Source organism: Lygodium microphyllum, chromosome 10 (assembly GCF_053477565.2).
Source record: "Lygodium microphyllum isolate KBCC chromosome 10, Lygodium_microphyllum_v1.1.10, whole genome shotgun sequence".
Lineage (NCBI taxonomy): Eukaryota > Viridiplantae > Streptophyta > Polypodiopsida > Schizaeales > Lygodiaceae > Lygodium > Lygodium microphyllum.
Genome location: NC_141144.1, coordinates 84096371 through 84112557, shown reverse-complemented (window position 1 = coordinate 84112557; position 16187 = coordinate 84096371). Strand labels below are relative to the sequence as shown.

Here is a 16187-nt window from a genome sequence, read left to right as displayed (position 1 = left end):
TCTTCAGATACAAACCAATAATTGGGGAATCCTCACCAAAATTAGTTCCAAGGCGGAAAGAGCATTTCCATATTATCAAGAAGCTAAGTATGTGAGCTCTTAGTGGAAGTTTCCCTCTAATGCACGATGAATCCAGTGTTTCACACAATAATGTGCACAGAGTGCAGGAGTGCACTCGGGCTCAAAATACAGCATAGACTATTGAGTAACCTTTCCCCATTGTATACACAGTATTACTGCAGTAATGAATAAGGAGGGTCAGTTACATATTTGCATTCTCTTAATCCCTTTTGTGTGTTTTGCAGATGTTTGCCTTGCAGTGAGGTTGGGCTCAGACCAAAAGACAAAGTCTGTCTTCTCAAAAAGGCATTACATAGATTTAAACAAGAACAATGAGGATGGTAATAAAAGATGCATACTTTCTTACTGATAAGTGCTTCCAGTATTGTCATATTAATTCCAATCCCACCATGTTTGCATCATTTGATGGCTTGTGCATTCCTTTATATAGGTTGCTGATTTAAACATCACAGGCTCTCCACAAAAGCTGCATGCTAATATAAAACAGCAACTGAACACGGGGTTTGAAACGGAAATTTGTATTCCTTTCTTGACATGGAGGTGTGGTAAAATCCATCTTGTGTATTGTTATTGCAATCTAGTATCTTCAGCATGGAACAAGATAATGTGTCCTTCTCATCAGCCAAAGCTAAATGCAAAGCATTATTTATAACCCAGGAGGCTAATGTGAAAGGTGCTGACATGGCAGATGATGCCACGTGCTAGACTCAATTCAACAATATAACAGATCTAATAGCCTTCACTAGTGGATAACTTTCCTTCTGGCAAGACATTGAAATCTACACTTAAAGAGATTTCAACACCTTGTCTTCTGTAATCTGTTTACATGTCAAGCATGTTTCATGCCAATTTAATGCTGGATAATGGCTCAACAGCTTTAAAAGAGCCTGGAGTGATTAGGGTGCTGTAACCACACTACCAGCCAAACCGAGGTGTTTGCCTGCTGCATGAGTTCCAACGAGGAGGCCTGCTGCTCCTTTCTCACAATTAAGCTGATGCTAACAGGCCTAGAGTGATATTTAAAGTTCCTGGCTAGTTTTGAAAATGGTGCAAAGTGTGATTCCCTCTAGCTAAGTGAGTCACGACAAAGATGATGGATGACTCTCTCTGCTGAATCCTCATTTCCTTTTGTTCATAGCAGCTTCTGTCAAGTTCAGCAGCTATTGATCACTATTTTTGCAGATTTGTGCATTTCACTTCAGAATTTATCATGACTGAAGCACACAAGTGCATTCTCTTGGACTTAATTACAGCATCCAAAATCTTATAGCACACACTTCCAATGTTTGGTCATTATTTTCACAATCTTATTATTTTAAGGAGTTACCACAAGGTATTCACAAATAAAGGTCTTAGCTTTGTATTTTGAATGGTTTCAGCATTCAGGATACACCTGAGGCTATACTTAATGACACACTTTCATGCATCACATTTTTACACGTCCCCCACTTTCCTCTGGATCTGAGTTTCCCACACTCTTACCTCCTATTAACATGACTTTACACTCGTATCTATTGGGTTTCCACTCATGCCTACGCTCACAAAAGAGTGTCAATGATCAGTAGGACACTAGGGCACTTTTTAATCTCGGTACGAGAGGTTTTTTCCCCCACACTTATTGTCTTATTTCATATGTGCTTATGTCACACACTTACGGGCAGTTATCATGTTTGGGTGAGAACACCCCCTACAACCCTAAGGTTTAAGGGTTGTACCTTGTGCTTTCAGATTACACTCTTTTTCAGTCTATTGCATTGGGTGTCATGCTTCACTCTCACACTGTCTACTGCACTCTCAGCTGAACTTCGATCCTCACTCCATCTCACATTTGGTATCAGAGCTGAATTCAGTTCAGTTCAGCTCTGCTCAGCCTCCGGGAGTTCTTGCTCAGTCCAGCTCTGCCCCCTGTCGCCACTACCCCCCAAGTTCACCACAGCAGCGCCCTTTCCAGCCCGCAGCTCTTGCCAATTGCACCACCCAGCGCCTCCTCCAGCTCGTCTACAGCAGAAACGCTGCACCCAGCACCACCTATGAGCCAGCAACCTGCAACATGTGACCAGCGCCCGCCTTCCTGCTCTTGCCAATCTGCGCCCTCCCGCCAGGCCTCTGCCATGCCGCCCGCCACCCTTTTGACCTGTCACCTGCACCTGTGCAGGCGCCTATGCCGCCCGCCAGTCTGGACTCTGCCGCCTGAGCCTGAGCCAACACTCGCCAGCTTGCCTGGAAGCGCTGCCAGTCAGCAAGGGAACCTGCCACACCCTATGCCACGCCAGCCTAGAGTGCAGTCTGCACCTGTACCTGGTCGACTGATTTCAGATGTATTTTTTAAATATTTTACTTTTTTATTCCAAATTCACTTCTAGAAACAAGGCTTCTGCTCGAGCAGGCACAGAACTCTGAGTATGTGTGTCTCGGACACAGTTGTTGCAAATTTATTTGCAAATTTATCAGAAATTTTGGGGCTTTTGAATTTTTTGAAGACATTGGCACATGTACTACAGTCACAATCAGAGATAGACAGTTTTGGACAATTTTGGGGCAAGAAATTTTGGGGTTTTTTGCTCATACAGTGTTGTTGAACACTGAATGCACCTTGGACTGGGTGCATTACAGACAGTTTTGACAGAGTGTACCTCAATGTACTAATTGCAGCAAGCTATTTGCTGTAGTTTCTGGAAATTTTGAGATTTCCAGGTTATTCCAGCTTGGACATTGCTCTTTTGCCTTCTTTTGGTATTGATTATCATGGCAAATCAAGGAGGAGATGTATTTACCAATGTATCCAAAGAGGACAAATTGGATGGTAATAATTACTCACTTTGGTCCTTCATGATGAAGAATGTACTTGTTGCAAAAAATCTTTAGGACTATGGAGAAGAAGTTAGGCCCAGAGTTGTGGCTCTTGCTACTCCTCCTCCAAGAGGACATGGACAACGGGCACCTCAACCTGTTCAACCTGCTCCACTTCAGTAACTTCCCCAAAGATTAGCAACTCAAAAAGCATGGGATACACGGGATGCACAAGCTTTGGCACTGATTGCATTGGCAATTCAACAATCCATCATCCCCCACATTTATTCGGTAGCTTCTTCACAAGAAGCTTGGCTAACTTTGGAGCAGATGTTTGCTGGTAAGAATGAGACTCGCATCTCTTTCTTAAAGAAAGAGCTAGAGACATTGAAGATAGATGAGGGTGATTCTATGCAGGATCACTTGAACAAAATTCAGGACTTGAGTGACCAACTTATGAATGTTAGTGAGTACTATTTAGATGCACAACTGTTATTTACTACATTGAACTTATTACCTCCTTCGTACTTGGCTTCCACACTGCCCTAAACCTCACAATGAGGATAGCCCCACAGCCTATTTCCTTTCTTTAGTTAGTCAGTTTGCTTCTAGAGGAGGAGCAAACAAGAAGAAATAGTGGTATGGATGTCATAGCCTCTAAGCAGGCTTTTATGGTTAGACAGAAGGGCAAAGGCAGCCAAGTAAAGAATGCTTTGCAGAGCTCTGGGACTTCAGGCACCTCACAAAGAAGTAAAAAACAAGGGGGCACGCAAGCCAAAAAGGACAAATGCCATTATTGCAAGAAGCCAGGCCACTACATCACTGAGTGTAGAAAGCATATCGTCAAGGAGAAGGAGGAGTCAAGAATGTCTATTTCTGATGCTCCTTCCATTGCTACTGAGTCCGCGTCCTTTGTTGTAGACAGGGACTATTACTTTTACACATGCAATTATGACACTTCTTGGGCTAATCGAGCATTTAGCTCTACTAAGGATGCAAGCACTTGGTTTTTTGACAATGGTACTTCTAGGCACATCACATCTCGCAGAGATTTATTTACTTCTCTTGTTGGTGCAGCTCCAATTGGAAAGTCTATACATTATGCCAACAATGCATCATACCTTGTTAGAGGTATTGGCGAGATTGTGCTCACAGCCATTGATGACTCTATTCTTCGCCTACAGGATGCTTTATTTGTGCCAGGTATAAAGAAAAATCCGCTCTCTATTTCTTCTTTGGCACGTTGTGGATTGCAATTCATGACATATGCATGGTGAGAGACAAAGAACACATGACTTTGGTCTTGACTGGCACTTTATGTAATGGGTTATATGAGTTGGATGCTCTTTCAGTTAATAAGTCAGCGTACTTGGCATCCACTCTTACTCATGTTATGATATAGGCAGAGTTATTGCATGCTCGCATGGGGCATGTGAACTTTGGTAGCTTGATGCTCTTACAACGTACACAGATGCTAAATGGATTAGCTCTTCTGGAGAGACCTCCTGAGCACTTGTGCGAAGGATGTATTTTGGGAAAAATGCATCGGTTTTCGTTTCCCCGTGATGTTGCTTTCAGAGCCACAGCCAGGTTATAGTTAGTGCATTCATATATATGTGGGCCTATGCAGATAAAGTCATTGGGAGAATGTTACTATTTTGTGACTTTTATTGATGATTTTACTCGATTCTACTGGGTCTACTCTTTGGTGAAAAAGTCAAAAGTGTATGATGCATTCTTGGCTTTTGTTGCACTTGTTGAGAACCAATTTGGCTATAAAATAAAGACTCTCCGTTCAGGCAGAGGGGAGGAATATATGTCCTCTATGCTGAATTCCTTCTTGAAGCAGAAGGGCATTGTTCATCAGTTCACTACCGCTTATACTCCACAACAAAATGGGGTTGCAAAAAGAGAGAATCGGTCACTCATGGAGAACGCCAGATGTATGCTAAAAGTGAAGAGCTTGCCACACAGTTTTTGGATGGAAGCTGTTATGTGTGCTTGCCATGTTTTGGGCAGATGCCTACCAAAGCATTAAAGAAAAGTACACCTTTTGAGGCTTGGAACAGCCGGAAACCTTCTATTGAACACTTTCGTACCTTTGGGTGTCTTACATATGCACACATTCCCTAAATACTCAAAAAAAAGTTGAATAACAAGGCTGTCAAATGCATTTTTGTGGGATATAGTAGTGAAAGCAAAGGCTACAGACTCTATGATCCTATCTCTAAAAAGGTGTTTGTCAATAGGAATGTACTATTTAATGAAAAATCAGAATTGTTCCTTGCCAGTTTTGACACATATTAGGCTGCCCGTGATGTATTTGAAGGACTGCTGACCATTACATTTGGTGATTTAGCTAGAATTTCAGCTAGTGAACTTAATGTTCAGCCAGCTAGTCCATTGAAAAATACAGAAAATCAGTCATTGGCTGATCTGAATAATCAGCAAAGTGCTGAAACTGAAATTCAGCAAGAGCTTATGCACAGTCAGGAGGCAAGACAAATGCATAAATGGTATTTACAAAACTATGAAAGATAGTCATCTAGATACACCCATGGCTGGTCATACTAGAAAGCAAGCTCATATGCATGATATTGCACATAACATGGAGTTGTTATGGCAACAAGCACAGTTGATGATGAGGAGCCTGAATGTTTTGAGGATGCACAACAAAGTATACATTGGATGACAGCAATGCAAGCTGAATTGGATTCTATCACTTTCTCCCAGATGATGACCATTAGGTCTATGGTTGCTTTGGCTCCCCATTACCAATGGACTGTGCATCAGTTGGATATTAAAACTACATTTTTACATGGGGAACTTCGTAAGGAAGTATATGTACAACAGCCCATTGGTTTTGCAGTTGAGACATCCGAACACTTGGTTTGCAAGGTAAAAAAGGCTTTATATGGTTTGAAACAAGCTCCTAGAGCTTGATATGCAAAGATAAATGCCTTTTTGCTCAACCAAGGGTTTATAAACAGCTCGTCTAAGTCTACCCTTTATGTATGTAAAGAGGGGGGATCCATGCTGATCATTTGTCTATATGCCTGATCTTTTGCTTACAAGGACACATGCTTATCAAATTTCAACATTCAAATAAAATTTGCAGCAAACTTTTGAGATATCAGACTTGGGGTCTTTGCATTATTACTTGGGCATTCAGTTTATACATGATGCTAGAGGTATTGGTTTATCACAGTCAAGATACATTGGTAAACTTCTTGAGAATTTTGGCTTACAGGATTGCAAGCCAATCTGTACACCAATGGAACTTGGACTAAAGTTGTCATTACATGATGATAGTGATTTGTTTGATATACACATATATGCTCCAGCAATTGGATGTCTTATTTACCTATGCAACACTAGGCCAGACATATAGTTTGCAGTTTTAGCCCTGAGCAGATATATGCATCAACCACGCATATCACATTGGCAAGCTATTAAGTGTGACTTTTTCATTACTTGCAGGGTACTAGATCTCTTGGATTGCTTTATGCCAAGGAAGGATCACTGCAGTTACATGCTTACCGTGATTCTAATTGGGCTGGTGATTATGATTCACGTCACTCCACTAGTGGCAATTGTTTCTTTCTTGGCTCATCTTGTATATCTTGGCTTAGCAAGAAACAATCCATTGTTGCCACATCATCATGTGAAGCTGAATACAAGGCAGCTTTTACTACCACAGTTGAATGTGTATGGATTAGACACTTGCTCACTGACCAGTCAAAGCTCTTCCTTGTGATAAATTTGAAGCATTTCGCAATGCTTTAAATTTGATCTCCTTTGGTGGCGGATGATCCTTGTACTTTTGATCACTCTTCACTCCAGGGGGGTTTATTGGGTTTCCACTCACATCTACACTCATAGAGTAGAGGAGTGTCGGTGATCAGTAGGACACTAGGGCACTTTTTACTCTCGATACGAGAGGTTTTTCCCCTAGACTTATTGTCTTATTTTGTATGTGCTTATGTCACACACTTATGGGCACTTATTGTGTTCGGGTGTGAACACCCCACACCCCCTACAACCCTAAGGATTAAGGGTTGTACCTTGTACTTTCAGGTTACACTCTTTTTCAGTCTATTGCATTGGGTGTCATGCTTCACTCTCACACTGTCAACTACACTCTCAGCTGAACTTCGATCCTCACTCCATCTCACAGTATCAAGAGTACTTCAAACTATACAATCAGTAGTGTCTTTGCCCTTCAGGCCAAGCACAAACTCTTAAGGCTTGAAAGGAAGATATTTATTATCACTCACAGAACAAAAAGAACAGATCAAGTCCTTAGATTTATCCATGCTTTTCACAATATCAGTGTACTAGACCATAGAAGTAGCTTTGCTCATGACATCCAAACATAAGATTCCCAAATAGGACACCGTGTTGTTACATGTCAGATGGTCAAGTTTGCTTAGTTCAATTTGTATAAAAATAGATCTGTCCTTCCCTTCATTTCTTTTCTTCCCCTTGATTGCTTACTCTGCTTATTGAAAAATCCTGCTTTCTTAGGGCTTAAAGCTCGGCAGCCTACTGTGAAGGAATCCTATTAAGATATCCCAGTTCCAAGCATATTAGATAATTTAGTGGCCCGTATACAGAAATAGACCATAGTATCCATACACACAACTCATTGAGAGAAGCTTTCCCTTGTATAACAAATGCACCTGTCAGTTAAAAGAAATGGATCATGACTTTTCCACATGTAGCTCATACATGGGAACGCCACATTCTTTCGTATGGAACATGATTAATGCGATTTTCACACTGTGATTCATACAAAGAAACTTATAACTTTTTCATGCTTTTACAAATAATTTCCATGAATAGACGGGCATAGTAGCTGTTTCTTCTCCTTGATCTTCATTTTAATCCCTTTGCCACTTCACCTCCTTAAACGATAAACATCAAAAAATGCGCAATGTGAAAATGAGGTAAGTAGCAAATTCATGGATTGCTTATTCACATCAATGAGGGCTAATGTTTCACCATATGGGCTTTATAATCAGATTCACATTGGCAGTACTGCACATCTGTGATTCCTGTTGGGAGAAAGTTTGTAGTATTGATTAGTGTAGCCTAAGTGACTCCTCTTTGTACCAAATTTCAAGCACAGGCAGTGTCATGAGCTTATACATTACGTGTGACTAGATTCTGAATACTACATGACAAGTAATGAATCGCATTGTCACCAACCACATATCCTGACAGTCAGCAAAGAGCATTAAATCCTCTAAAAGCCAAAAAGTATGGCAAGGCTCACTTGCAAAAGTTTTAAACCATAATGTCTGACTTCTGGTGCCAATGAACTTCCTTTGACCAAGCCAGATGCTGTAGCACCAAGTATTTGCACATCTCCTGCTTTCAGCTGCACCCAAATCAGAGATAGTGTTAGCTCCAAGCTAAGTTACAAAATATCCTAGAATAGACCATAGCTGTGCATAAAAAGCAGCAAGTTTATTCATTAAATTGAGCATGTTACCATATGTAACAAACTCAATTTAATGGTAGGTAGAACTGTAAGCACATTTGTTATGGCTGAGAAAAGAAATTTGATTGATAAAGCAGATATGCAGAGTAAAGTGGCACCGCAAATTCAAAAAAGGCCCAACTTTGAGTTACCAAAGTCAAAGAATAGTGTAACAGATATCTTCTCAGAACTACACTCACAACTAGCATTTGTGATTTGCACAAAGTCAATTCATGGCTGCTGTGACCAATGCAACTAGGGCACATCCAGATGTCCGAGGATGTAACAGTCAAGCACATTAATTCCTTATGTATTCAGTTTCTTGTCTTCAGGGTGTGATACAATTGTGTGTGTGACCAATCAAGGATTTGCCAGCCAGCAAGCAGGTATATCTTTAGCAAACTCAAACTCTCTGCAATGACAAAAAGAAGAATATTGAACATTCACTCACAAAACAAAAACCACATATAGATCAAAAATTATTATAGATCAAGAAGGCTAGAGATTTAAGGAAGGAATCCCATGATTAAGCTGCTCTCACAGGTGATATAGAGTAAGCCCTGGCAATGTATGCACTCAGTTTGCAGCAACCCTTGGACAAAATGGACCCCACATACTGGTCTAGCTACAAAGCAGCACAGAATCAAAAGTACAGTAGGAACTTGGGCCTCCATACACCCTCCTGACTGAACATTATCTTCCTGTCCATCACATTCTAATCTCAAAGAATATGAATGAGAACATCCACCCAGACAAACTATATCTAGAAACATATTACTTGGAGAGCACCATCCGACCTACCATTGAAGATCTTCCCTGAATTCCAGATGTCTCACACTGTATTGTCCTACAACTTGATAAATCGATCCCCATGCACTGCTCTTGACTATCACATTGCAGAGGAAATATGGTATGGAAAACCTCCCTTATATGCTCATTTGTGTGTCTTTCGTTGTGAGGCTCTCTGCCATGTACCCAAGGACAAGCGCAATAAGCTAGTTCCTAAGTCTAGAAAATGCATCTTTCTTGGTTATGGGAATGCAGGTGAGATGGGCTATCGCCTATGGGATTCACAAGCTTAGAAGATTTTCTGTAGTCATGATGTTGTTTTCCATGAGGAGAAAATGCATAAGCAACTTGAGCATGTCGTTGAGGTACACAGGATGATATTTCAAGAGGAGCCTCTTGTTACTGTCCAACCAGTGAGATAGTTTGCAACAGCTACCGATACCCCAATGGCCCAGGTCCCTGACGCTCCACTGGATGTATAGACCCCACGGCCAGCTTTGAGGCGGTCTACTAGAGATCGACGCCAACCTGTGCGGCCATGCACAGAGGTGATAGTCACTCTTGGGAGAGCGCCATGCAATCAAAGTATGACTCACTGCAAAACAATCATACGTGGGATTTTACTCCTTTGCCTAGTGGCAAGCGTGCTTTGCCATGCAAGTGGGTGTACAAGTTTAAACGTACCCCTGGACATCCCAAGCCAGGATACAAGGCTAGATTGGTTACTAAGGGCTTCAAGCAAAAACATGGTGTGGACTTTGATGAAGTCTTTTCTCCTATTGTGAAAATGACTATCCTACGCTTGGTACTAGTTTTGGTAGCGCAACTTGACTTAGATCTTTATCAAATAGATGTCAAGACGGCTTTTCTTCATGGGGACTTGCATGATGAGATTTACATGGAGCAACCTAAAGGCTTTGCAGAATATGGCAAAGAACACCTAGTGTTCGGATTAAGGTAGAGTCTTTATGGCCTCAAGCAAGCACTTGAGGAATGGTATCACAAGTTTGATGCCTTTACGCACTCACAAGGATATTCCCGTAGTAATATGGATACGTGTTTATACACGAAGAAGGCTCATGACGGCAACTTTATGATTTTTGATCCTCTATGTGGATGATATGTTGATTGCTGGGAGTACTCATGATGAGTTGGATGCCTTAAAAGGTCAGCTCAAGAAAAGCCTTGAGATGAAGGACGTGGGATAGGCCTCACATATTCTTGGGATGCGCATTACATGCGATCGCTCAACGGGCTTCTCTATTTATCACACGAGTACATCCAAAAGGTCCTTGAGGGTTTCATCTGCAAGATGTTAAGACTATTGACTGTCATTTATCTTCTCACGTGAAGGTTAGTCAGGCCAATTTTCCGTAGTCTAATGAGCAAAAGGCCAAGATGACCGAGATCCCTTATGCATCTGCAATGGATAGCTTGATGTAAGCCATGATAGCCACTCATCCTAACATCGCATTTGCAATGGAAGTTGTGGCACACTATATGGCTACACCTGGCCAATGGCATTGGGATGCAGCCAAGGGTATCATAAGGTACCTAAAGGGCACAGCAACTATTTGCATCTATAATGGTAGCCAAGATATAAGAGTCGTTGTGGAGGTGTTACTTCTTGGATGTCTAGGGTGCGAAAATGCATGGCCCTATCTACTACAGAGGCAAAGTATGTTGCAACCATTGAGGCTTGCAAGAAGGCTCTCTGGTTAGGCAGTCTGGTGGCAAACCTTGGTATTACTAATGGGTCCCTACATTGCATTCACATTCTATGAGTGCTATTCAATTGGCCAAGAATGCAGTCTTCCATGTGAAGACGAAACACAGTGAGGTGTGTTACCACTTCATTCGAGAGGTCATTGAGAACAAGTCCATTGAGCTTGTCAAGATCTCAACTGACCAAAAATCCTATAGATCTACTCACTAAAAGTCTCTCAGCAGAGCATTTTGCCTTCCTTAGGAAGTTAATGGACGTTAGATAAGATGATATCTTTCCTCATCTTATTGTACTTATGTACATTTGTACTTTGTCACTTTTTCTTGTTCTCTCCTCAGTAGGGGCACATTCGCCTTTAAGTGGAAGGTTGTTGGGGTTAAAGGTGCTTGTGCCTAGCCGCCCATGTATTAGTTACACTAATAGTATCTGCATAACCACACTTGTACATTGCAGGTGATGGACACCCATCACTATCACTTCATTCTTTATTCTTTCAGTGACATTGGAATAAAAGAAAAGCCCGTCACACAATGTGACTGTTGGAGTTCCCACATTGTGTGTGTCTCTCTCTCTCTCTCTCTCTCTCTCTCTCTCTCTCTCTCTCTCTCTCCTTCCACCATAACTCTTGCTTCCAACTCTTGCTTCCACTTCAAGGCTCACTCCCTTCAGTAGTTACATTGCTGGATTTACAAGTTCCGACCCTAGAGATTGCTACGTTTTGGTTTTCATCCTGCTTCCCTTCCACTTTCAGCCTCATCTCAGCCCCAACTAGTGGTTACAATGCTCGGATCCATCTCTGATGGACATCACACTGTGAGAGTGCGCAACGGAAGAAGAAACACAAACACAGAGGAGAGAGAGAGAGAGAGAAAGCAGAGAATGAAGGAAGAAAATCTGCACTGATTGAAATGAATGCTGAATACACTGAAATGGATTGATCAGTCCCTGCACGCAGCCCGAAGCGTCAGTGAGGGCACCAGATCAGGCTGGAAACAAAGGCAGCACCAATGCCGGAGTGGGAGAGGAGGGAGTGTGTGTTGAATCTGCAAAACAGTATATGTGGCTGATGGTGGGGGGGAGGGGGCTGCTATAAATAGCCCCCCCAGCCATTAAACTGACCGATTGGCCCAAATCTGGCCGACTTGGCCAAAACTGGCCGACAGCACCAAAAACAGCCACTAAAGTCTGATTGCCACCCGAGAAAGGAATGCACAACAAAAATCAGCAACACCTAAAGTGACAAAGCTCCTCTGTCTCCTGCCAGACTCTAACAGGAGCTCACAACCAAGAGATGACAGACTGACACTGAAATAGAGCACGCTAACACCCACTCTCAGATCCTAGGAGGGTCTGAAGACCTAACAACAGCATGTGATGAAGCAAAGAAGCCTGAGGCAAAGGCTTCGTGAAGAGATCAGCCGCATTGTCTGCCGTGGGACAATAGGCCACCGCTAGCTCCAAATCCACGATCCGCTCTCGAACATAGTGGTATTGAATCTCAATGTGCTTCGTGCAAGCATGAAACACTGGATTCTTTGCCAGAGCAAGGGCACTCTAGTTGTCCACGCGCAGCTTTGTAGGTCCTGTTTGGGAAAAACCAATCTCCGCCATCAAGCGACAAAGCCAAACGGCCTCCATAGCAGTCGAACATAAGGCCCAATACTCGGCCTCTGTAGAAGAAAGTGCCATAGTAGGCTACTTCTTACTACTCCAAGAGACAGCACTGGATCCAAAATGAAAGCATAACCTGTAGTGGATCGTCTTGAATCCACATCACCTACCCAGTCAGAATCACTCCATCCAGAAAGAGTGATCCCATCTCCATACATGATCCCATAGGATCGAGTCCCCTGTAAATACCGAAGAAAACGCAAGGCTGCACTCTAGTGGTCCTGTGTAGGAGTCTTCATAAAAGAAGACAACAAAGCCACCACAAAAGAGATATCTGGCCAAGTGAGAGAAGCAGATAAGTGAACCAACAAGGCACCTGTAATGGGTGGCATCAGAAAGGGGAACGTCATCTGCCAAAAGCTTGGACTCAGGGTCCATGGGGCATGACATAGGCCGACACTCGGCCATACCAAACTCCGAAGGAAGCTTGGAGAAGTACTTGTGCTGCAAGATAAAGATGCCCTGTGCCATCTGATAGATCTCCAATCCTAGAAAGAAGTGAAGGATCCCTAGATCCATCATGTCAAACTCCTGCCGTAGAATAGACCGAGTATGCTCCACCTACGGAGTGTCGCTCCCTGTAATAATAAGATCATCGACATACAAGATAACCAAAACACAAAGAGAACCCGCAACCCTAAAGTAGAGGTTGGCGTCATGATTGGAGCACTGAAAACCACTCTGAAGAAAGAAGCGGTCAATCCGCTAGTACCAAGTACAAGGAGCCTGCTTCAGGCCATAAAGGGCCTTCCGCAGCCTCTAGACATGATCCTCCTTCCCCTGCACAAGAAAACCGGGAGGCTGTGAAACATAGATCTCCTCCTCAAGGACGCCATGCAGAAAGGCTGACTTGACGTCCATCTGATAAACACGCCAACAGTGGTGAGCTGCAAGAGCCAAAATAACTCGAATGGTAGACATCCGAGCTATAGGAGCAAAAGTCTCAAAGTAATCCAAGCCTGCTCTTTGTGCAAAACCCTTGGCAACAAGCCTAGCTTTATGCTTGTCCAAGGAGCCATCTGCAACATACTTGGTCTTAAAGACCCATTTCACACCTATCACCTTCCGTTTCTTGGGACGCGGTACAAGCTCCCAAGTACGGTTCCGCTCGAGAATCGAGCTCTGCCTGCATAGCCTGTCTCCAAATATCCTGTGCAAGAGCATCCTCTATTGTGGAAGGCGCAGAATCCTGAAGAATCTGTGACATAAGAGCATAGTTCACACAGAGTGAACTATCTCGCTGGGCTTGTAAGCGGGCTGATCTGCGTGGACCTATAGAAGAAGCAAGAAAGTGAGTAACACCTGAATCTTGCATAAGCCAGCGATACCACAAAGGAATCCTAAGAGATGACTCTTGCTGCGAGGGAGACCGAGTAGCCTCTGGGACCTGTAAAGCACTTGTCTCAGAAAGGGACTCCCCCTAACCAAGGAAAGCTAGATCCTCCTCATCTGAAGAAGGCTCCCCATCAGATGGTTGTGGATCCCTAGAAGACTCCGAAGAGGAGGCTGAAGGGGTGGAAGTACTCGAAGAAGGAGTCACATCCGCCAAAAGGGGAGGGGAAGCCGAAGTAGAAGAAGGAATAGCAGGAGGAGCCGAAGAAGAAGGAGGGGTACTAAGAGGTATCCTGGAAGGAAGTGAAGGGAGAGAAGGTGGAAGAGGGTCCGTCAATGTCGAAGAAGCACCTGGAAGAGAACCATCAATCGGATCCTCGGAGGCCGAAGCCTCATTGAAGATCACATCCCTACTCATCTCAATCTTCCGTGTAGTCGGGTTGTAAAGCCGATATCCCTTCGTGGTCGTGCTATAGCCCACGAAGATAAGCTGTCTCGACTGAGAGTCGAGCTTCGTCTTCCTCTTCTTCTTGTCCACATGGACAAAAGCAGCACATCCAAAGATGCGAAAGTGGGACACGGAAGGCTTCCTCCCAAAGAAAGCCTCAAAAGGAGCCATGTCATGCAATGCCGAAGTCGGAGAGCGGTTGCGAATATGCACCGCTTTAGCCACCGCCTCACCCCAAAGGGAATGAGGAAGACTCCTATGCTCCAGCATGGATCGGGCTATCTCCACCATGGTCCGATTCACACGCTCCATAACACCATTCTCTAATGGTGTATTCGGATGGGAATACTCCACGCGAATGCCGTGATCCCTGCAAAACTGAGAGAAAAGATGAGAAGTGAACTCGCCACCGTGATCAGCTCGTACATCGCAAACTTTGGAAGTTGTTTGTGTCTCCACAAACACCTTCCACTCACAGAAACAGGAGTATGCCTCGCTCTTGTACTCCAAGAAATAAGGCCACACATAACGACTAAAGTCGTCCACAATCAGCATCAAATACTTGCCCTTCCCAAGGGAGGCCGTGCCCATGGATCCGCAAAGGTCGATGTGAACCAACTCAAGCGAAGAAGAAGCCCTCCTGGAAGCAACCTGTGGGTGAGGCCACCTATACTGCTTGCCCCTCAAGCAGCTGGGGCATAAAGTGTGTAGAGCAGGGAAATCTAGAAGTCCCTCCACCATCTTCCTCCGAGAAGCCCGTCGAATAGAATCAAGGTTCAAATGCCCATAACAAGCATGCCAAAGCCTCGTGGGAAGCCCTTGCAACCAAGGCTGTGAGCTTGTAGAGCCCACCCTCCTGTGTACCTATCCAAAGAGCATCACCTGTAGAAGCATCCTCCACTGTGACTGCATCCTGTGTAAAGATGACTCGGATACAAAGCTGAGTAAGACCATGCACAGACAATAGGTTAAAACCCAAATCAGGTACATAAAGAACTTTGGCGGAAGAAGACCGCCTGTCAGAAAACATAGGTAAAGTCCCCACGCCTTGAACAGGAACTGTAGAGTTGTCACCAATGGTGACAGTGCCCCCTCTCGAACGAAGATCCTGAGTGGTAGAAGCTAGGGTTGTATCCTCCTCAACAAAGACATGCACAAAAGCAGACTCTGTCGTGGCTGGGGCCGCCTTTGAGTCCTCCTTGGACTTCAATTGGGGGTACTTTTGCCAACACTTCTCCTCGGGATGAGTACCCTTCCCACAGTGTGAGCACTTGGGCTTCGTCTCCTTCGCATCCTTCTTGTCCTCCTCCTTCTTGCCCTTGGCCTTCTCCTTCTGTTGCTTCTTCTTCTTGCCGCCACCGGTACCTACAGTAAAAGCCTTGGTGGAGCCACTGGCACCCACCTCTCTGAGACGCTCGTCATGCTCCAAGACAAGCGGGGAAAGTTCCTCCCATAGAAGTTTCTCGCGGGTCCTCGAGATGATGAGGCTAGTGTAGAAGGCATCATACCGGGGTGATAGGAGCTGAGTCAAGAGAATCATCGCCATATCCTCGGACGAAATCACCCGACCAAGAGAGGCTAGCTCGCCTCGCATGTCCTCCATCTTCGTGATGTGCTCCTTCATGGAAGAAGAATCATCAAGATTGAGCATCCGCAACTTCTTCTCCAAAGAAATCTTGTGGGCGAACGCCTTATGCTGATACAAAGACGCAAGCTTCTTCCATACTTCCGCCGCGGTCTTTAACCTATGAACATGAACAAGAACCGAGTCGTAAAGACTCATAAAGAGAAAGGAACGGGCTCGAGAGTTGAGCCTATCCCACAAGGCTGCACGGTCCATAGAAGCTCCATCTGACGAATTCACA

The 16187-nt window shown here is 43.9% G+C and overlaps 1 protein-coding gene across 3 annotated transcripts in view; it reads right to left on the bottom strand.

Moving 5' to 3' along the window:
• Positions 1-16187, bottom strand: part of LOC148030229 (ARM repeat superfamily protein) — a 123551-nt gene that overhangs the window by 77322 nt on the left and 30042 nt on the right. For all 3 annotated transcript variants that reach the window (XM_087686499.1, XM_087686496.1, XM_087686497.1), the window contains one exon: positions 8150-8254. In XM_087686499.1, coding sequence (XP_087542625.1) covers positions 8150-8254 — 105 coding nt within the window. The remainder of the gene's footprint in view (positions 1-8149; positions 8255-16187) is intronic.